At 36.7% G+C, this 22,859-nt stretch overlaps 1 protein-coding gene across 1 annotated transcript in view; it reads left to right on the top strand.

The window, feature by feature from the left end:
* Nucleotides 1-1,133: 1,133 nt before the first annotated feature.
* The window catches only part of LOC145266665 (uncharacterized), a 33,400-nt gene continuing 11,674 nt past the window's right edge, over nucleotides 1,134-22,859 (top strand). The window contains exons 1-3 of the mRNA XM_080122591.1: nucleotides 1,134-1,515; nucleotides 10,051-10,215; nucleotides 12,730-12,996. Coding sequence (XP_079978717.1) covers nucleotides 1,202-1,515; nucleotides 10,051-10,215; nucleotides 12,730-12,996 — 746 coding nt within the window. The 5' untranslated portion in view covers nucleotides 1,134-1,201. The remainder of the gene's footprint in view (nucleotides 1,516-10,050; nucleotides 10,216-12,729; nucleotides 12,997-22,859) is intronic.

Raw genomic sequence — 22,859 nt, forward strand, 5'->3', positions numbered from 1 at the left:
AATATGTCGTTGTTTATGTCTATACATGTAAGTTTTAATGAAAGATTGACAAATCTGATGCCTGCGTGACGGTGTTGGTGGGTCTTGTGTAGAAGAATGTGTTGCTAGCACTTCTCTCGTGTCGTTGTTTCGCAAAAATGTGGTCACTCGCTGCCCAGATATTTTGCGTCCTAAAACCTAACCTCGCTTTGATGTCATCTCCCGGGTCCTCCTAGACTTGTGACCGATGTTTTTGTTAGCCGTCCTTGACTACACGAAGATTCCGCACGTGACCCTTAGTCACGTTTCTGGCCAAATTTACTTTTAACCTCCTACCGGGGGTCTGCTTATCAAAAACGAAAACTGTTTCTTTTATCAATCGGAAATGGAATCATGTCATCTTTTCTATGGCAACAATTTTATCGTTCCGTCCTGTAAATATAACTTTACGTTATGGATGTTGTTTAAATGGAAGGAAAATGTGTTACTTAAAATAGAAATAATTCGTCAAATTTCAACTTTTTTATGTAATAGATGATTTTTTTAACTAATGAGTCAACACATATCGAGACTAAAATTGGCTCGAGGATAAAGATTAATCAGATGAAAAAAGTAGTATTTTATTTATTTATTTTTGTGATGAATCTATTTATTAAGTGGGCGGTGAGGAGCTGTTTTATGTTATTTTAAAGTGGGATACTTTGATTGTGTCTTTTAAAGTGGATGCCATTTTTTTTACCAATGATATTTCTATACAGACGAGATGAAAGACATTTTAGTAGGTGTATTTCATCTTTTTTTTAAGAAGACCTAAAGGAAAATTTTTGAAGACTTTCAGTCGGAGAGAGAGAAAAGAAGAGACGAAAATCATGATACAAACAACGGTTTTCTAATTTGCCAGAACGAATTGAAAGGCGAACAAAAGACAAGGTTCACTTGTCAAACTAATTCTTTTCTTTTCTTTTAATGTCACTTAACATTTTTGTTCAAAGAATAAAAAAGCAAAATATTTACGTGTAAAATAAACCAAAAACACTTTAACATTTTTTTTCGACAGCAGCTGGCCAAATGCGAACGTATTCATGTCGTTCTATTTTATTTGCTTTTTATTTCTACCGAGTCACCATCGTCACCTCCACGTGACCGGCATTATATATTTGTTCCATTCAAGTTTATACGCATAAAGACACCGGTTTCTTAAGTAAACGGCATTCTCTCAAAGATGGCGGATTTCTTGAAACTGGTCCCATTTTTGATGTTCGTTTTTCTTGTTTTGTGGTCGATTGTAAATACTCAGCAAAATCGCTCGATTGAAGACAAAATCGAAACCTTTGTGGAAAAACTACGCAAATGCAAGAATATACAAGGCATGGCTTTATCGGTTGTAAAAGATGACCGAGTTGTCATGAGTAAAGGTTTCGGCTACAAAAATTTAGAACGAAAAGAAAAAGCCGACGAAAGAACTCTGTTCGGAATCGCTTCACTCACCAAAGCTTTTGCAGCGGCGACGCTAGTGAAAATTCTCACTGGTAAAAAGTAAGTCTTTATTTCATCAATTCTTTTTAATATATCGAAAATACCGACTTTTAAAAACCTCTTTAAATAGTACTAATAAGTAACCTATACTTGTAAAACCGTAGACGTGAACCGTGTTCGAATTTTCTAGAGAATGACATTCTACTGTTTTAAGCGATTATAAAAAGCTGTCGTGAACAAGCAAACAGAAAACAATGATTATTTCTAGAGAGATGCATCCAGAAATTTGCAGGTATAACTATGACCATGACAACAGCATATTCTTTTCATTGTTTTGACTCTCGAGTATATATCTGACAGAGTTAGACACAGTTAATCAACCAAGAACCGCATCACTCTATATAAAAGCATATAAGATATCAACGTATACACACTCGAGAGTCAAAACAATGAAAGGAATATGATCTTGTCTTAGCCTTAGTTATATCATAGTCATGGCCGCGAACAGAAATAGTTGACTCAAGTTCCGTAGCTTATCTATCTATCTATCTATCTATCTATCTATCTATCTATCTATCTATTTATAAAAGTGAACGTGTGTGTGTGTGTGTCTGTGTGTCTGTGTACATTTCCCTACGCAATAACTCTGTCAATTTTAAGTATAAAGGCTCGAAATTTGATATACAGGGTACTGAGACTTGGGAAAATGTGATGTGATCGGTTTTCGGCCAGAAATTTTACGGTTAAGGGGTCAAAGTTCAACGATTTGATCTTTGAGAACTCTACCAAACTCCTCCGACAATTTTGGGTCTAAACACTTGAAATTTTAGATATAGATCCTTGAACATGGATCCAACTTATAGCTTGAGTTGAGCCCCAAACAATAAATATTAAGGGGTCATAATACGGATCAAAGTTAAAAAAATTGACCGCTTTATTTTTTTTGTTGCTCAGCATAAAACTCCAAAAATCCGGGCAACGCCGGGCACCCATGCTAGTATACATATAAAAGTGAACGTGTCTGTGTGTGTGTGTGTGTTTCTGTGTACATTTCCCTACGCAACAACTCTGTCAATTTTTAGTCTACAGACTCGAAATTTGATATACAGGGTACTGAGATTTGGGAAAATCTATGTGATTGGTTTTTGGCCAGAAATTTGGCGATTTGTCAAAGTTCAACGATTTGACCTTTTAGAACTCTACCAAACTCCGCCCACAATTTTGGGTCTACGCACTTGAAATTTTAGATATAGGTTCCATGGACATGGATCTAACTTAATAACTTTATTTGAGCCCAAGGCAACAGATTTTAAGGGGTTAAAATAGGTATAAAAGTTAAAAAAAATTTACATCTGCGGTCTCTTCCAAATTACTCAGACAATTTTGGATCTAAATATTTGAAAATTTACATAAAGGGTATTCAGAGATAGGGCAAGCTTTTTCATTAGTGAGGGTCGAAAATTTTTAGTGACCAATATATAAATGTATGTATGTATGTCTGTTTGCATGTCTGCCTTAAACTTTCAATAGAGGCGACGGATTTTACCAAGATCAGTATAGTTTTAAAGTTCGACCTTTCATACGACAAATATCGAAAAATTGACTAAAAACATTAATATCTTCCCCTTCAACTAGGCACTTTTCTATAGGGGAGGGTCACTTTTTTCGCCGATATTTTGTAAAGTTATCCTCTTCTTTAGATTATCTAGCCTTAATTTAAAAAAAAAGTCGCTTCCGGTTTGACGGTGGTCGTAACAGCATAAACGTTAGATTTTACTCCGTTCTTTTCCTCCTTTGCGGTACGGGTTCGAGCCTGCCTTCCTACTATCATTTTTTTTCTCAACATACACATCCAAACACCCGAGCAACGCCTAGCTGAAATTCTAGTATATATATATATATATATATATATATATATATATATATATATATATATATATATATATTATATAAAGCTGAATGTGTGTGTGTGTGTGTGTGTGTCTGGTCACGAATAGACTCCTATATGGTTAACTATTTAAAAAAAAAACTGATTACATATAATGATAGAAGATGTATCGAGACACAAGCATGGGTATGTTTGATCTGGCAGAACAGTGGTTCATTAAAATGGTGAGGTCTACGTTCGCACCTGGTCCATAAAGTATGGAAATAAAAAATTTAAAAATTAAAAGAGAAAACGTTTACAAGTGTTTTTGATATAGATGTACATAAGAATACTTTGATAAGTATGTTTTCAATTAAATAGGGATGGTATAATAAAATTGTGGGATCTGCGTTCGCGCCTGGCCTCCATAGAATGGAGATAGGCACACACTTTAATAAAGACTTTTCCTATCTATCTGTGTAAGTATACTTTGATAATTATGTTTCTGTTTGAAGAAATATGGTATAATAAAATTATGGGGGTGTTCGTTCGCACCTGACCTCCATAGAATGGAAATATGTCACAAAGTTTAACAAGGTTTTTTAATATAGATCCACAGAATATTGTGATAAGTGTTTCAGTGTGAACAGGTATGGTATAATAAATTATGGGGTTTATCTATTTTATTTTTACTTTCATCATATTTTGCTTTGGTGTTGATACCCCCAAATTCAACCCAAATTTACAACCCTTCCTTTTCATAACCTATCATACTTTCATAAATCAGAGTCCATTTTCTGTAGGCTGTTTTTGAATCCAGTCAACGATGGGTACTTTTGCTAGTACATAATACATATACAAACTATATAGACCTTGCAAACTTAAATTAAACTTTAAAGTAAGAGTTTAAAACTAAAAGTTAGGGTAAATATAATAATATCAAAAATGACATTTCAGTCATTATTACTCGGTTACGTTCGTTAATATTCGGTAGTGTCGGAATTGGTCGGCAAAAACTCGGAACTGAGGACGTAATATACTGAAATCTTCATAGATAGTTAAAACATACTCATACAATATTTTTGAATGCGAGATCACTTTCGCATATCGCATATAAATTCAACGTAAAATTATCATCCATTTTCAGACTAGTGTGTTAAATTTGCCTTGGAAAACATTACCTGGTTAGAAAGTGACTGCTCATTTTATAGTTAGATTTATCCCACTCTTAATTCTGAATATCATTTTTTAATTACTTTTACCGCCCACTTTACATGTAATCGCTTAAAACAATAGAATCTCACTTTTTTTGTAGAATTTGCACAGAGTGCAGGGTTCAATAGTAAGTATCAATTTAAGCATATATATATATATATATATATATATATATATATATATATATATATATATATATATATATATATATATATATTATAAAATGTCTAATACATAAAATAAAATTTGTTTTTGTATATATGTAAACAATTTCAGGTGTAAGAACAGATTAATAAACAAAGTACTCCCCTCCATCTACTCATGTTAAGATTGGATTTCTAAATAATAACATAATTATTTATAAACACAATCTTTACATGAAGAGGGCGGAGGGTGCCTTGAAATGTGTTTCGTACAATCACCAGTCTTTATACACAACACAACGTAAATAACAAACTAAAAAGTAAACAGTCCTTTGAAATAATTTCTTATCACAAATCATAGATTATTTTAAAATATATGTTTTATAATTTTGAAAATAGAACTAAAATTTTGGCAGTTTTTTTTTTAAATTTTCAGATCGTCATTTTCATTTATTTGGAAAATAAATCAAACTAATTCGTATTTTCTCCGGTAAACGGAGCCCCCCCCCACCTCCAAAGGCAGAATGTTGAAGTACATAGTATCAAGATTAACTCGAAAGATAAATTTTAGGCCCAACCCTTTACCTAATCACCATTTATGAACTGCCTAATAGTATTTTTGAGATCATTTGTTAATATCTAAGGAAGAGACACTACTGGCTATGACAACACTTCAAAGAGCATTATGATTAAAATATTTTGATAGCGATGATGAAGTTAAAAGACAGTATAGACATATTATGCGTTTTCAGTTCAAATCTCATGAATTCCATAGCATCATTGTAACTTAGGGATGTTGGTAACTTTCATTTACTTCCTCCTATAATTACTTGATTCTAGAGAGAATTGTGGAAAGCTACGTCAACAATAGAACAGAGCCGATCAAAAACGTCGTCCATTTTTTTTTTCACTTTAATCGGTAGACAATCAGATTTTCATTTCAAACATTTCATATTGAAATTTTTATTTTCTTAATGTTTTATCAAATTAGCAGTGTTTAATTAATTTTTTTTATTGCATTTTCACCCCCCAAAAGACACATTGCCACTTTGATGTAGGGGACTACTATCAGGGACATAAGCTACAGGGGTACTATGTGGGGAGTTGGGCAGCAAGATTTCGGTTCATCTTACACTTGAACTTCTGCATGTCAGTACAGTTGGAGAAGCAGGGACCCGGAAGGGAATTCCAGAGTCTAGCAGTTCTGGGGAAGAAGCTACTGGAGTAGAAAGTTCTCTTACATCTAAGGATCAACTGTGAAGGGGTGGGATTCAGCTGCTTGTCAGGTTTGTCGATGGTATTTACGTCGAAGGGGTACACGTGCTTGCAGTTCGTCGGACCATTCACCATTAAAATACTTGTAGTACAGCCAGAGGGATGCAATATTTCGTCGATAGGACAGAGGCTGAAGCCTAGATGACAGTTCAGGACCTATCAGGTTGGCGACTCTCTGTTGAACCTTGTCTAGGAGCGAGAGACAAGTAGCAGATGCACCAGCCCAAATGTGACAACAATACTCCATACATGAGTGAATGGTGACCTTATCGAGGTACAGTATACTTTCGGGCGTTAGTAGCTTTCTAGCACGGTAGAGAGCACCTACCTTCTTCGCAGCGGTCCTGGTAATGCTCTCTAAGTAATTGTTCCAACTCATGTTTCCTGTGAACGTTAGGCCGAGGAGTTTAGAAGAAGTACTTTCAGATAATGACTCTTTGGTCATTGCAATTGGTGGTAGAGAAGGTTTCTTGTAATTATTGAAGGAAACAAGTTTAGTCTTGGCAGCGTTGAATGTTACCATCCATTTTGTCGCCTATTCCACCACAGATTGAAGGTCATCCTCTAGTGTTTCTGCCATTTTTTTTTTTTTAGGTATGTGTTCATTTGTTTTACTGTGCTGTCTGTTATAGAGCGTGGTGTCATCAACATATATACCCATCTCAGAGACATTTTGTCACGGAGGTCATTTATGAATATTAGGAATAATAAAGGTCCAAGGATAGACTCCTGAGGCACTCCCGCATTTATATCATATTGTTTAGATGGAATACCGTCGAGCACAACCTGGAGTTTTTCTCTTATCTAAGAAGGATTTAATTATGTTAAGTATTTGTCCAGTGATACCGTATGATCTAATTTTCCTGAGACTATCTTCATGCCATACCCTGTCAAAAGTCTTAGATATATTTAGAGCTATCGCTCTACCTTCCTCTGCTTTGTCCAGTGAATGGTATATACATTCAGAGATTATAGTTAGGATATATGCTATAGAACGGGCTTGCATAAATCCTTATTGTTGGTCGGTCAGAAGTTTAGCATCTGTAAGGTGATGGACCAGAGATTGGTTAATTATGGACCTAAATATTTTGGCGAAAATGAGGAGGAGGCTAATGGGGCGATAATTTACTGGGCCAGTTCTTTCGTCAGAATTCTTGAAAACTGGTACACATCGCATTGTTGTATTCAGTATTCAACGACTTAATCATCATCATATGAATTCGAATATTATGTTGTTGCCATTGGTCTCCACTATATTTTTGTAATCATAATTCTTTCTATGGGGATATCGGGTAATTACGGAGGCAACACCGAGAAATTTACAAAAATCCCAAGTAAAAGTGATGTAACTGTGGAACGAACTGGACTCGAACTTGGAACACCAATGTTGTTAGCCCGTGTCGTTAACCACTTGAAATCTGTCACGTCCCTGTGATAGCAGTTTACGATTTTCATTATTTAATAAAGGAGATGTCTTCTACTAATTTCCAGACTTTTCCGTATGAACACTTTTATTGCTAGTACACACATGAGCTCTAGTCTCCATCGAAGTAATCTCCTCCGGTTGCAATGCACTTGTACCGTCACAGCATTTTCTGGAAGGCCCCATAGAAGTCCTCTTGTGTGAGCGTGACAACCTCTTTCATCTCCTCAATTTTTTTTATAACGCCAGCCTTTAGGGTTTTCCTTGAGCTTAGGGAACAAACACGTCACAAAGAGCAAGGTCTGAGCTGCAGGATATGAATTGATCAGCTTGAGCATATCCCTGTTGGCATGACACCGTCTTTTTTAAATCTTCTCTGAGCAACTTTCGGACAAACTAACGCAAATCTTCCGCATCTTTAGTTCCTCGCGAATAATTGTATATATATATCCACCACTGACATCAAACTGTGCACTTATTGTCTCTATTGATACACGACGGTCCTTATCCATGAAATTTTTTATTTGGTGTTCTGGCTTCCTTACTCCTCTTATACCTCTCATCATCCTTGAATTTCTTACGCCACTCACCAACTGATACATGATTCATGCAAGATGGCCCCAAATCAGTCTAAAGCATTCCACACGTTTTGTGGCATTTTTTTTGTTTAAGTTTAAAACAGATATTGCATATTGTTCGTTTAAAATGTCTTCCAGATTGCATTTTTGTACTTCACCAGCTGTTACAATCAGGCTTTAGTAGGGTGTATTCCAATTTCTGTTGTAGCTGTTTATTTAAACCTGAAATCATAAAATTGGTCAGTCATCTTATAAGATGTATAGCAATAACATACAGAATTTTCAAGAGTCTACGGCAATTTTAAATGCTTGTACAAAACTTATTGAATGCTTTAAATGCTTGTACAAAACTTATTGAAGCCGTTCGTAAAAGTTAATAAAATTATATGAACGCCTTAGGTAGCTTAAATTATTAAAACGACATAAAACATTTTTATTTAAAAATCAGCTTTTGACTCAATTTTGCTTAACTTTCAGTACTTGTGTAAAAACATGATGTTTTTTATATATAAAAAAATCTCATTAAAACACCGTAAACATTTTTGATATGATTTTTCGAAGGAAGGAACGATTAAACACAAAAAGAAAAAAAAATCTTTTTTGAAAATATTTTATAATCCGTAAAGGTAAGAACATTTATTGCTTTATTAAAAACCAGATTATTTTTTGTTTTACTGATTATGCTGAAAAAAATATCCATATTTAGGAAATAATGAAACATTTTTTTTATTTGCAAATTACATGAGTTGGAAAGGGTAATGAATGATTTTTGTTTTAACTGGTGTATTGACGGGCACCATTAGAGTGTTCAGCAGAAACAAATCTACATTGCAACACAATCACAACTACTTTCCGTTTATTAACTTTTTGTGCATTAACAAACATATAAAAGTTATTAAAAGCTATGAATGCTTCGGGTAGGTTTTTAACTGCTATTAGCTTAAACCATTAAATCGACATAAAAAAGCCTCAGCTTGTATATATTAATGATCTGTTTTATTTAGTGATGCAGCGTATACTTACTGAAGTCGTCGTCGTCGTCGTCATCATCATCATCATCATCATCATCATCATCATCATCATCGCACTTATCCAGTGCAGGTTAGTCTTTCGCTCCTCGGTCGTCTCATCCTCCTTGACCCTCCACGACTACTTGGTTATTATTAATTTTATTATTCCCTCAGTAGGAGTTCTGAAACAGGTTATTATCAGAGATTGCTTACTGACAACAACTGGTCGTATTTCATGGAGTCCGAGTGACAATAAGTCCCCCACCTGATTACCAGTACTTTTCACCTTCGATAGCTTTTGCACATGAATTGGTATCATCGCAACAGTCGTTTTCCATTGACTTTTCTCTACCACTGAGCTATATCTCCGGATGACAATAAATCTTTTTTTTTTAAAGAAATGATTTGTTGAGATTTTATTATTTCCCTTAGCCGGTGTAATGTAAAAAATTCCCCTCTAAACATTCTTCTTTTTATCTGTAAGAGAAGAAAAACTATTTTTACGATCGAAATTTTTCAATTTTCGATACCTATTGGGTGAATGTCTGTAAAAAACATACCTAAGAACACATCCAGGCATGTAAATAACCTTTGTGTGAATTTGCAAAAGATAGGCTTAGTCATTTCGGAAATTATTAAGAAGAAACTCTCTTTCACAAACACAAAGTGACTTTTATATAACAGTAGAAATAACTGCCATGATTCACATGCGTGTTTACTGACAGAAGTAACATTTATTTTTTACTCTTCTTCAACCCAAAAAAGGCATATTGCCACTTGGAATGTAAAGGCCTATTAGTTGGGATTATGTGTACAGTGAGAAGTCTCGTTGCATTTTTCAAAATCTGGAATGCTTTTTAGTACCCCGAATACTAACCCTAAGTCCGGGTTGTCAATAAATATCTGGTTGGGAATACAATGTTAGTCTGACTATTTTTACACGATTTTTCTGTTGCTAATTATTTTGGTTTGGAGTTGTTGCTCTAATTTTAAAATCTTCTCTCCGGATGTAATTAAAAAAGTCGACATTTTATTGCTTACAATGATTTTTATTTTATATTTCATATACTTTCTTATGATTCAGTATAACTCTAAGCACCCCGTTGAGAGAATATGTGAACATTACTTTCCCGAGTGATCAACTGAACGACTATGTCACCTTGGAGGATATTCTCTCGCACCGAACTGGTCTTGCCAAAAATAACTTCCTACGACTCAACCCCAATTTTACACGTGGGACTCTTGACAAGTAAGAACCTTTTATTTTATATATAAAATAAAGTAAAATTTTCCATATAAAATTGATTGGACTACTTTTCTGTTTAATAGGCATATATACAAATCTACTTCTTCATAGGTTGAGACTAATTATTGACGTGTGTTTTCAGAAACTATAAATTTATTTCGTTCACTTTTATTTACATCTAGTTTTAATCGAAGTTTTCTTTTGATATCGATAATCATCCATACGTGAAGACAGAGGAATTTAACCCCTTTACTAATATATCTTATCGCTCTCAACCACATGTATCGATAAGTGCATTAGAACACATATATTGTCACTGATGTTATTATTTCGTATTTCGATTTGATTTTGTACGTTATATACTCTACATTTTCGACCGAAATACGCAAGTTTCCCTCTATATACACGTCATAATCGTTTTGATGGCGTATTCTAAGTACTATATTTTACATTCTGGCTTTCCGGAATAAAAGATTAACAGATTAGTTTTATCCAATACTTCTGCATTTCGACCGAAATACGAAAGTTTCCCTCTATATACACGTCATAATCGTTTTGATGGCGTATTCTAAGTACTATATTTTACATTCTGGCTTTCCGGAATAACAGATTAACAGATTAGTTTTATCCAATACTTCTGCATTTCGACCGAAATACGAAAGTTTCCCTCTATATACACGTCATAATCGTTTTGATGGCGTATTCTAAGTACTATATTTTACATTCTGGCTTTCCGGAATAACAGATTAACAGATTAGTTTTATCCAATACTTCTGCATTTGATTAATTATAATCAATTCTAATTTTGCCAAATGCGAACACCGTAAACACCATTACTTTCCATACATTTAATACACTACATTTCGGTGTTATTGAGTGGTTATAGTTTCTTACAGCACACGAAATTCTACGATTCAATTGTAACGAAGTTACTTCCATGTATGCAAATGACCAAGCCGTGGCACGAGTGTGATGTCACAGCAGAACTGGAGGATGAGAAAGGAAAAAAGCAGAAGAAAAAAGACGTGGTCGAGAAAGAGAGAGAGAGAAAGAGAGAGAGAGAGAGAGGAAGAGAGAGGAAGAGAAAGAGTTTTAATCACGTGTTCATAGGGCAGATTTTTTAAAAACCATGTGGTGGCATGACAAACAAGCAAGCAAGATGAAAAACTAATTTATCCTCCGAACTTTTAACAAGATTTTCTGAACGCTGTATACAGCGGAACAAACTACAGACATAACAGCTAGGTATAGCTGCAGACTAAAAAAAATTTAATGTAAAATCAGGAATGCAACCACATTGTAACTAATTTGGAAAATACGTGTTAGGCGGCTTGGTATAGAAACGATTGGTAATAAACGCCTTTCCTGTAATCTGAAAAAAATCCCCCAAAAAACTCGTGAAAAAGTTTTTCCTTTGTTTCTTCGCGAGACTATAATACACAATGTCGGGTCCGTGTTAAACAATATGTCACTCCGTTTTTCAATAAAAAACGGGTTAAAACTAATTTTTTTCTTTCTATCAAGAAATATTCTACCCCGAAGTAGCGTCTAATATTCTGTTCATACCTTAAGTAATTTAACTTATTCTTTTTAACAATCGGATTTAATAGCTTGAAAAATGTCTGTAATCAGACATAGTAGATCTTTTTATGAGTTGCTGAATATCATCTATAATCTAGAGATCGTAGATAATTATTTAAATTAAAATACGAAATGTCATTTTAACTCCTTTTTCAACATCACGTAGAATATAATCAACAATCGTTGTTGGAACTGAAACCAAAATGTCTGCCACGATACTTTCATTAATAATTACCAGTTTTTACATTCAGTAGAATCGTTTGTGTTTATTGTTGTGAATTAACAGAATCAGCGTTAATCTATAAACGCACTGGAATAATTTGCCTTGCTTCTTACTCTCGGACACTTTTTTTTTAACGAAGGTCATTTTGATTAAAATGTTTCATCTAACATAACTTCTTACTTTCGTCATGTACACCTCCTTGAAGTTAGGAATCTGTATGTCAAACTTTGGAATCTATATAGGATTTCGAAATGATTTCCTGGAAGTATATTCTCCTCGTTCCATTGGCCATGACTGAGTAGTCTATCTTCAGTCATTTTTCATTTATTCTCGAATTAGGAAACTCACAAGGAGTTATGAATCGAACCCTTTATCAATATGGTAGTTTTGTTCTCGTTCTGTCAGCACTGTCTGGATAGCAATGTAATTCCTATATCATCCTTATTTTATTATTGAACGCTAAACGCACAGAATGCTATGATTCAGAACAGACTGCTGATCAACGTATTTAAGTGTTATGCCATGGACCCATGTAAACAAATTAATATAACTTATAAGAGCCTTTAACCTAATATTATCTAGATATGTAGTATTAAACCCAATTAAAATGAGGACAGTAGTCAAAATAATCCAACTTTTTCTTTTTTTTTATTTAATATTTTCTTATTTCTATGAAACATGTAAAATTTTTAAATTTTAAATGTTTCCCCAAGTTTTCTGAGACACTTCGAAACTATGGAAGATATTCGTACCGGTTTTATTTACAACAACGTCATGTATGGTTTGGCTAGTTTCATCACCGAGACTTTAAGCAACGGTTCGACCTGGGAAGAGGTGGTCAGAACGCACCTGCTACAGCCACTGGGAATGAATGATACGACCTTCAGTACGACAGTTGATCCAGACGATGTAAATATGGCATATGCATATTTAAATAGCCATGGAAAATCGTTACGGCGGATCTCCCCTAATTTCTCAAAGTAAGTATCTCTCATTTTTTTATCATCATATACACAGATAGGGGTTTTATTTTCTCATAAAAGTGTTGAAGATGTTACAATTAGACAATTTTTAAAACAAAACCAATCTAAAGCATCAAGTGCACGCATCCAGCCCTGGACACTAGTACATATATGATTTTGTGCCAAGAATATGATAAATTGATTTCAACGAAATATTGCATCAAAAAGGTAAGATACTCCGCGAAAGGCACATTCAAAACTAAAAAATCTGTTGTACATCCTAAAAAGCCATTTCGTAAGATATATAACTGAAAATTTCTATACCAGCACGACGCTTTACATCATCGACACCTGATTTTAATGACTAACACTTTTATAGAAAAGCCAAGAATTCAGTTTTCTTTAACCTATTGAAATAATTCAATATTACAGACGTAATACCCTCTGTTTCTATTCCACAAGTTTCAACATGTTGAAGCAAATCACTGGGCGACCACACATGCTACATTCAACAGGAAGCTGGCCAATAATCAAATTTCCACGTTCTGATACCTCAGGACGTTAGGATAATGTACAAAAGGCATGTTCAACACCAACAAAACCTTTTCCATGTCATCATGCATTTTAAGAAAAAATTGAAAATGGTCTCGAGTCCATCGCTTTTTCATTGTGTGCAATTGAAATTAATTCCTATTTTTTTAACTTAAAAATTTAAAAAGCTACGAAGACGAAAGTATTACAATTAAAACGAGTGACATTTTTTGCTCTAGAATTTATTTTTCTACATAGTCACCACCATTATCAATGCACTTTAGACAATTATAAACGATGGCTGTGCATGGGTGTCCGGAACGCGCTTCGTCATATGAGCGTCGTTCCAAAAATAAAGTTTCCTATTTGTTTTAATTCAAAATGTTGAAGAGTTACAAAGAGGAGAGTGGTACCATTAAACGATTGACACTTTGTTCGCTAGATTTTATTATACTACATAGTCGCCACCATTCTCAATGCATTTTCCCGGGAATTTAATGATGCATTTCTGCTTCTAACACACGTCCATGACAGGGATTGATTTCTTTGAGTCTCACGATACACGCCCATGACGGGGGTTCTTCTTTTAGAGCCTCACACCGTAAATATCTTCAACAGAGAGATGAAATTTCATGTCATGAATGTATAAGTTCAATTATCATAACAATGCAATTTGTAATTCTCCATAATTAATTCGTGCAAAATAAATAAGAGGCCTCACTTTTGGAACGTCCCTCGTAGCAAGATTTGTATCAGTTAATCCATATATTACATGTAAAGAGACCATCGTACATTTTAAGAAGGAATTTCGCAGGGTATTTAACCCAATGCGGTTCTTTACAATATCGACCCTAACTTAATATGTGTTGGAAAAAAAAGTCATATAACTAAGAGTAGCTAACCTGAAGTGAGGTTGCGAAAAAAATACAATCTTCTTCGCGACCTTCTTCTCAGGTCTTGTAACCACAGTAACATAAAAAGAATAATGAAGACTCTTCACAAAGGAGGAAGGTTTTTATAACAATTTACCTTACTCTATTAGCATAAATAACCACAATGCTATTGTTCTTCTTGATTGTTGGAAGACCATCCTCACCTCCGGCAGCTACACTCAGGTAAGCTATGTATTATTTACCACATATGTTTGACTGATACTTATAAGAAAAGGCAAACAAATAAGTATAAATAAACATGTATCCATGGGACGGGTTCAGTATTACAATCAGCGAGAAAAGGCTGCTTGATCTCTCTTTCTCCCATCCATAGGTCTACCGTAGAAAAGCGTACACACCAATAATCAACTCGTTTTTCTGACGAAATCAACAGAGTAGTCACACCATTGACATCAGCGCTGGCACAAGAGAAAATAATCAAATAAACTAAAAAACGATCACATCTCCCTAGACGACAGATTAAAACACAAACGATATCTACGATCTCCAAAAACACAGTAATGCTCAAGGCTGACTGGACCAACGAATTCAACATTAAGATAAAAGTAATGAACTCTCTTGTAATCTCCGTATATTTTTATGCCTGTGAATTGTGAAATAACTTGTTCCTCTTAGAAAGTCCAATATACACAAAGATGAATCCGGCTCAAGAAGCCAGGAATTATTTTCTTTTTGTCAAGATAAGTACACTGAAATATTTCAGCTTTCATAACATACATATATCTTACTATACTGAAAACCATATCTGGTTATATGTATTGAACAGCAGTAACCATTACTTTAGAGCACACACATTTTATATTTTGCTATTATCATTGAGACTAGCAGGGATACCCGTCGTTGCCCGGGATTGAAAGATTATCAACGAATGTTTCACACTCTCATATTTTTATTGTCATCGAAGTCGGTGAAATCACCCATTTTTAATCAAATCCATTGATTGCATGCTCTAGTTGGTGATCCATCGCGGTGCACCGCGAATATACCTCACGTGATTCCTTGCAGTGACTTAGTCTACAATACGTTCTTTGTCTACATTGCATTATAGAGAAGATACTATTGCTTTTATAAAATTATTTTTTATATATATATAATGGCTTGAATTAAAGTTTAAAATATAAAGTCAAGTATAATTGCTTCAGTTGTGCTCTGTATAGAAACATTCATTTCGAACACGCCCCTGTCATATCAAAGAACCTACTGTTGATTTTATATGACTGACATTACTACTTGTGCGGTTGTAATGGCTTGCATTTAAGTTTAAAATGAAAAAGTCAAGTATCATGGTTCAATTGTGCTTTTAAACAGAGACATTCATTTCGAACGCGCCCCTGCAATATCAAAGAATTTACCGTTGATTTGTATGTCGGACCTTTTGGCTTGTGTGGTAATAAAACTTCTCAAATACACTTGTTATGTTAGGCTGTGTAAGGTGTTAATTTTGGTCAATATTGCTTGTTTCTTATTTCAGCGAATTATTTAGATTATCGATTATCGATCTTTATTAAAGAAATTACCACACAAAAATACTTGAGAATACTGCCCAGCACGTAAATTACTTTCGTGTGAAATTTCCAAACGTTTAGGTGTCTATAGCAAACAACCTTACACACAGACACACACACAGAGGCAAAGTTCTTTTTATTTAATAGTAGAGACAGGGATTACGGCTTGATTGTATTTTGTATTATCAAGGCATTCATGTAATTCCGCATTTGCTCAACAAATACTATATTACTAAGAACTTTTCAAATCCGCCCCGAAAAAATGATTTTTTTTTTATTCCTTAATGTAATTCATATTATTATTTTGCTTCACGCTTTATTACGATTGCATGGTTTTTATTCTGTGGTTTATAAACTTTGTCAAACGAATTATTGTGGCATTCCAGCGATTAAATGGTATCTGCCGAAGTGTGGTAAAATAAATGCGTTTATAAATTGTTCAGCTTCTTAGGCAGTTATCGGTCAAGAAATGAGAAGGGCTGAATAGGATCCTACTAAGATCTTTTGAACAGAGTACAAAGATGCAAGTGTAAGTTCGGACATCAGTTTTTGACAAGATGATAATGAGTGGGTCAAATAAATGAGAAGACAACATCTAAAACCAGGCAGGACAAAAGATGAACGAGTCTGAGGCAAACATAGGAGGATGAATGTAAGAACTGTCTTTAAGATCATATGCTGCATCACTACAGTCAGACAAATTACGGAATAGAAAGGCCATCTTACACTATAAAATTACTATCTTAACTTCAGACATGCTTATCTATAGATTAATACGATAGCGTGTGTGTGTTTTTTCTGTGTCACGCTTACATCCGCGTCGTTTAATTGCTATGTATTTCCATGTCTTGTAATAATTTTACCAAGAATTCATAAGTTTTGGTCGTTTTCGATTATAGGTGATGGCACTCAAGTCATTTAATTTTTTATAAATTTATTTACTAAGAATTCTTCATAAGTTTTCGTTCCGGTTTCCATTATGACTGATGGCACTTCAATAATCTATTTTTTTTTTTTAAATAATTTTATCAAGAATTCTTCATAAGTGTTGGTTTCGGTTTCAATTTTAGCTGATTTTTTTATGAATAACTAGCATGGGTGCCCGGTGTTGCCCGGGTGTTTGGAGGTATATGCTGAGCAAAAAAAGAACAAAACAAAAATAGGTCAATTTTTAAAACTTTGACCCCTATTATGACCCCTTAACATTTATTGTTTTGGGCTCAAAGCAAGTTATTAAGTTAGATCCATGTCCAAAGAACCTTTATCCAAAATTTCAAATGTTTAGACCCGTAATTGTCGGAGGAGTTTGGTAGAGTTCTCAAAGGTCAAATCGTTGAACTTTGACTTCTTAACAACCAAATTTCTGGCCGAAAATCGATCACATAGATTTTCCCAAATCTCAGTACCCTGTATATCAAATTTCGAGTCTGTTGACTAAAAATTGAAAGAGTTATTGCGTAGGGAAATGTACACACACACAGAGACACGTTCATTTTTATAGATATATAGCTTTTATCAAGAATTCTGCATATCAGTTTTGGTTTCGGTTTAGATTGTAGCTGAAGGAGCTACAGTTATATATATATATATATATATATATATATATATATATATATATAAGTTTGGGATTCGGTTTCGATTTAATCTGATGAACCCAAATCACATAGATATATTTTTTACTTTTGAAATCGCAACTTTGTAATGTATAAAAATCGATAGAACATTAACTCTATAATAATATATACGAAAGCTGCAAGATTTAAAATATTATATTTAAGCGTACTTTACGACCGGGCTGCTAGCTTAGATAAATACTTTTGCAATTTTAACAAAAGAGCTACAAAGAGTGTTGCAATATTTTGGACGTATAATGGGGTATATATTTATTTTCAAAAAATACACAATTTTCAGAAAAATTTGGCACAAGGCCGAACATGGGGAAGGGAAGGACGGTCTTCTGTGTCTAAAGCTAACTAATCTAACATAACTAGTTCCTACTGTCACTCTACTTTCACCACAATACCACATTCATACTATACATCCATCAGCGTATAAATCCTTTGTCAGTCACCATAAGAACATCATACCATGATAAACTAATTAAAACCCATAAGAAAAATGGGGGTTTGGAATATAAAAATTTTATAATATAAAGATAAAATGAAGTATTTACAATGTTAGTAACAAAAGACTCCCTGTTGTTAAACTGTGGCAGGTGCGCTGATTCGCCAGTCGAAAAGGTGATGCGGGTCCGAATGCTTTATTTATTGCTACATACGTTGATAGGAACCAAAGTTAACGATGATATGTTCAATATGCGGACCATGAGACCTGTAACAGACTCAATCAGCGGCACCACGATGTAACAATAAACGAAGGCGTGACACAAGGTCTCGCTCTAATCGCCGCACCGTTTACAAATAGGCGAAACCGCCAAGCCAGCTGAGTGAAGTCTCTTACCGATCCAGAGAGCATCTCGAATTACCAGCCTGGTCAAGGATGCCTCGTCGTTAGTGAGGCATCCCGACCCAATGCGCAAACCCGAAGACTTGTTGCAGTTAATTTTGGCCCCTGTTACCGTTTCATACAATCTGATTTCTACATCGACGACACCAATCTCAGCTCTGCTCGTTACAAGCACAGTTACGTCGTCGGCATAGGCGGAGTACTTTACCTGGGCATCCGCACCTGGCAAAGTGATTCCGCGTAGGATCGGATTCACCCTTAGCCTGAGCAAAAATGGCTCTATCGCAAGCACGTATAGCATGGGTTACAACGGGCACACTTGACTTCCCATTCACTTCTACCATCACCGCGGGGTTAGCATAGAGAAGATGAACCCACGAGCGAAATTGCGGGCCAAAACCGGCCGCCGACAAAACAACCCCCAAGTACCGATGGTCAACCCTATCGAAGGCTTTAGACTGATCTAAATTGATCAGCGCGGCCTCAGTGTCGACTTTTTCTATCATCAGACGTATCGTGTGCAAGTTATCCTGGATTGTCCTGACCTTCACGGAACACGTTTGCTTGGGGCTAATAAGACGAGTCAGGACAAGCTGCAGACGATTTGCGAGAATCTTGGACAAAACCTTAACTCAGCGTTAAGCATCGTTAAGGGCTAAAATTACCTAACCCATCCCCAACATCTTTGCTTTTACGAACAAGTTTTATTACACCCATGGTAAAGTACTTGGGGATTGAGCCGTTCGTAAACCATGAGTTAAACAAAACCGTCAGCAAAGGGACAAAGATGTGCGACAACCTCAAATACACTTCGTAGAGCAGACCATCGATCCCCGGAGACCTATTAAGGCCGACCCGCTTTAAGGCTTCAATTACTTCATCCTCCGTTATGCTACCTTCGCACCTAGCCGCTTCGGTCGTCGAAAGACAAGAAAAGTAAGCCAAATAGGTGTCGAACTGTTCTAATGACAGACCTGGTTCCATGGAAGAAAGCTCCTGGAAATGAGATCTAAACGCCTCCAGCACACCCTGGTTTGTGGTCACGGTACGACGGTCCGGCAATGTGACACGAACGATGTGCCTATCAGCCGCTTGCCTAAGCTCCTCTGCATGCAGTTCAGCGGCCATGTTTGTTGCTTCCTGGGGCATTCTTTTTAACCTAGCCCTAATCGCTAAAGCTTGGTGCTCCTTTTCAGTAAGGGAGGCAAGCTGAGCCTTAGTTACATTAGCACTAGAACTATCCCCCTTCTCTACTGCCCGATCTAATCTAGACTCTAGTGTCGCTTTATCTGCCCTAGAATCTAGGTTGAGTCTTTTTCTAAAGTTGTCAGAAAAGGACCTAATGGCTTCCTTAATTTTTACCCACCACTTATTCCCAATAATTGCCCCCGTCAATTCCCGCTGTAAGGTTAGTAATAGCCCTTCTACGGAAGCCTCCACATCGAATAACGACGTGTTGAGCTTCCAGTAACCGGCTAATATAGGCTTAGATTATATATGTGGAAAACTTGGACAATTGTGGAAACTTGGACAATTCAATACTCCTACGTCAACTCGCCTAACTAAGAACCGGTCGATATAGCTCGAGAGCTGTACCGGACCGGAGCCACGTCTACCTGTCCAAGTCCACACTAAGTCACGGGGCTTTTCATTTCGGAAGTTGTCGATAAGATCAAACTTATCCACAAATTCACGAAATAAAACAGCATCCAGATCTCTGTTAGTTCCCCTAGAAGGTAACCCAAATCGATCTAACTCGGGATCCAGGACCGCGTTCCAGTCTCCTGCTAAGATAAACGTTCGAGAAGTATCCATGGACTGCTCGATTCGCCGAAAAAAGGCAGCCAGCTTAACGTGGCTATTGGGCGCATAAACCCCAATAAGACGAAATGCCCTGCCCTTTATGGTAACATCCAAAACAAATAGTCTTCCCTCGGGATCCATGTATCACGGGTCACACGACACATCTAGGGACCTTTTAACTAGCCAGGAAACCTCTCTAGAGTGAGAATTAAAGTACGCTGAGTCTTAGACAGCGCACGTAAATTGTCGCCAGGAATAAAATGCGTTACCTGCACGCAGCAAATATCCACTCCGAGGTGCTGCAGGTCCAAACTTAAGCGCCATTTTCGCGAGTCGGCCCTTAACCCTCAAACATTCACACTAGCAAGCTTGAGATCCATGATTGTGCCTTAGGCTTGAGAATCAGAAACGAACATCGCGATCGTGAGGGAATAGGTACCCACCGTAGTATCGATGATTCCGTCACGAGAGATACCGTCAACATGCAAAGGATAGGTTAGTTTTGCTATCCTATACAGGGAGGGGCGCATTTTTACGGGGACCCTCCCAACACAACATTTTTTTTTTGGTTTTTGATGTCTGAATCTTTAAAAACAGCTAGGGGAGGGGAAAGATTAAAGGCTTTATTTACATCTTCCAGCATATGCCACAAGTCCTTAGCCTCTTCTCGTTTTCGTATTACTGTGAGCACTCTTTTAGCTTGGGGGAAATTGGTGGGGATATCTACAAGCTTCCCCCCTATCTCCTTAAACTCAATTAGTTTGGTGAGGTCAGCACGTTTAAAGTTTTTATGGTTATTGATTGCTGCTGAGTTAATGATACATATGTCTTTTCCAGGGAGGTAGAGGGTCTTTTTCTTATTTACTGAAGGGTTTTTATCTACGCCCATGTCAGTGTGTGTGTCTGCAGGGATCTTAGTAGGGATGCAGGAGGAGTATTGTGAGGGGACACAGAGGTGGCTGGAACAGGAGAGGAGGATTTATGTTTTTTAAGGGGGCTTAGGGGTGTCAATTTTGGCATTTTCTGAGGGACAGGAGTTGTGACTGGAAAGGGGAAGGCGTTTTGGATGTTGTGGGGGACTGCGTGATAGGATTAGTGATGAGTTTTGGGCTTTGTTTCGGTGAAGGTAACTTGTAAGGGGATTGGAGTGTTTTAAGTCAGATTTACTTCTCTCTGCCGGGGTCGTTTTGGAGCATCGCTTCCTCTCTCATTTGGTTCGGGGTCATGCGTCCAGGGGTCTTTTTTCTAGGGGCGATCTGCCACGGGTCTCCTCTGAGGATCTCATCTGCGTTTGTAGTCACTTCGTTGGTAGGGTGGTTGGGAACACTTTGTGGTGTTTTGGTTCCCAGATGCTGGCCGATTATTCTTTTCGGGTTTGGTGGAGGTTTTTTTAGGGTGCACTCGGACGTAAGATGTCCAATTTCGCTGCAATTCCAGCAGGTTGGTCGCCTGCCGGCCACTATGATAGGCAGTTTTTCTTCGCCTCCCTCAAGGAAAAAGGGGATGCTTGTGAAATCTTCCTTGTTTAAAAGGATGTCGAACTACCACACACCGTGAAACTCATCGACCTCTATAGGGACCATTTCTCCGAACTTTAGGAAAAAAGCGCCGATGTGTTCTCCATCAACGTAATGTGGTACGTGGAAGACTGAGACTGTGGTGCGACATTTCCCCAAATATTCCGTCCTCAGGATATATTGTTGTGTGATTATTTTCTTTGGGGAAATAGAAAGGCACTCTTGTGTTGAGTTGAAGAGTGCGCTCCAGGTGTTATAACCCTTACACTTTATGACGCGAAAGGGTCTGAGGCCAGCAGTTGCCAAAAGGTTGATTATGATTTGTACTGTTGCTCTTATAATCTTTTTTGTCTTCCGGTCGACCACAAATAGTGTTAGGCACCTTTTCTGAATCTCTTCCAGCTTCGGAATGTTGACAATAAGTCCTGTTTCGGTAACTTGGTCCAGGCATTGTTTTACCTTTTCGACGAATACTGTAACATTAATGTCGACTTTCGGAGGTTTAGTCAAGGAGTTCGGCGTAGAAGGTGTGACGTTTTCCGTCTCCATCGTGACGACAATAGGCGTCTGGATCGCAGAAGCGGCCATAGCCGGACCGTTAAAAAAACGGTTAATAAAAAAAATGTCCACGAGACTGTTAGAAATAACAGTAAAAAAGCAGGAAAAAAGGCGTCGTGTACAAAAAATCGAAATAGAAATAAAAGAAAAAAAGGACAGAAAGTAGAGAAATCACTTATGAAATAATGCACCGCATAAGTCAATAGACGTAAAATGGGGTAGTTATTTAATTGCCGCCCACATCGGCAATATTTAGCACAAGGCCTGGAAAGTGGGAACCCCACAGGCTCCCCTAAAGGAGGGGCACTCCTGCAATTTTAAAAATTGCCTGAGTAACCCCGTCGGCATTCTCCGGTCGGGGCGCCTCAGGCAGCAAGCAATAAACTGTTGGGCTGAGTGTCAAGTGACGAATCCTTGACGCCTACTACCCTGTCTCCCTGCAGCCGAGCCGCTAGGAGACACATCCCATCACACTGGACGTGTAATGAGGTATTATCCCACATAGTCGGACGATTCTATTTATAAACGATGCGGCTAGAAACTGACGA

This window comes from Euprymna scolopes, chromosome 4 (assembly GCF_053919585.1).
Source record: "Euprymna scolopes isolate OS-2025 chromosome 4, ASM5391958v1, whole genome shotgun sequence".
In the NCBI taxonomy this organism is placed as follows: Eukaryota; Metazoa; Mollusca; class Cephalopoda; order Sepiida; family Sepiolidae; genus Euprymna; species Euprymna scolopes.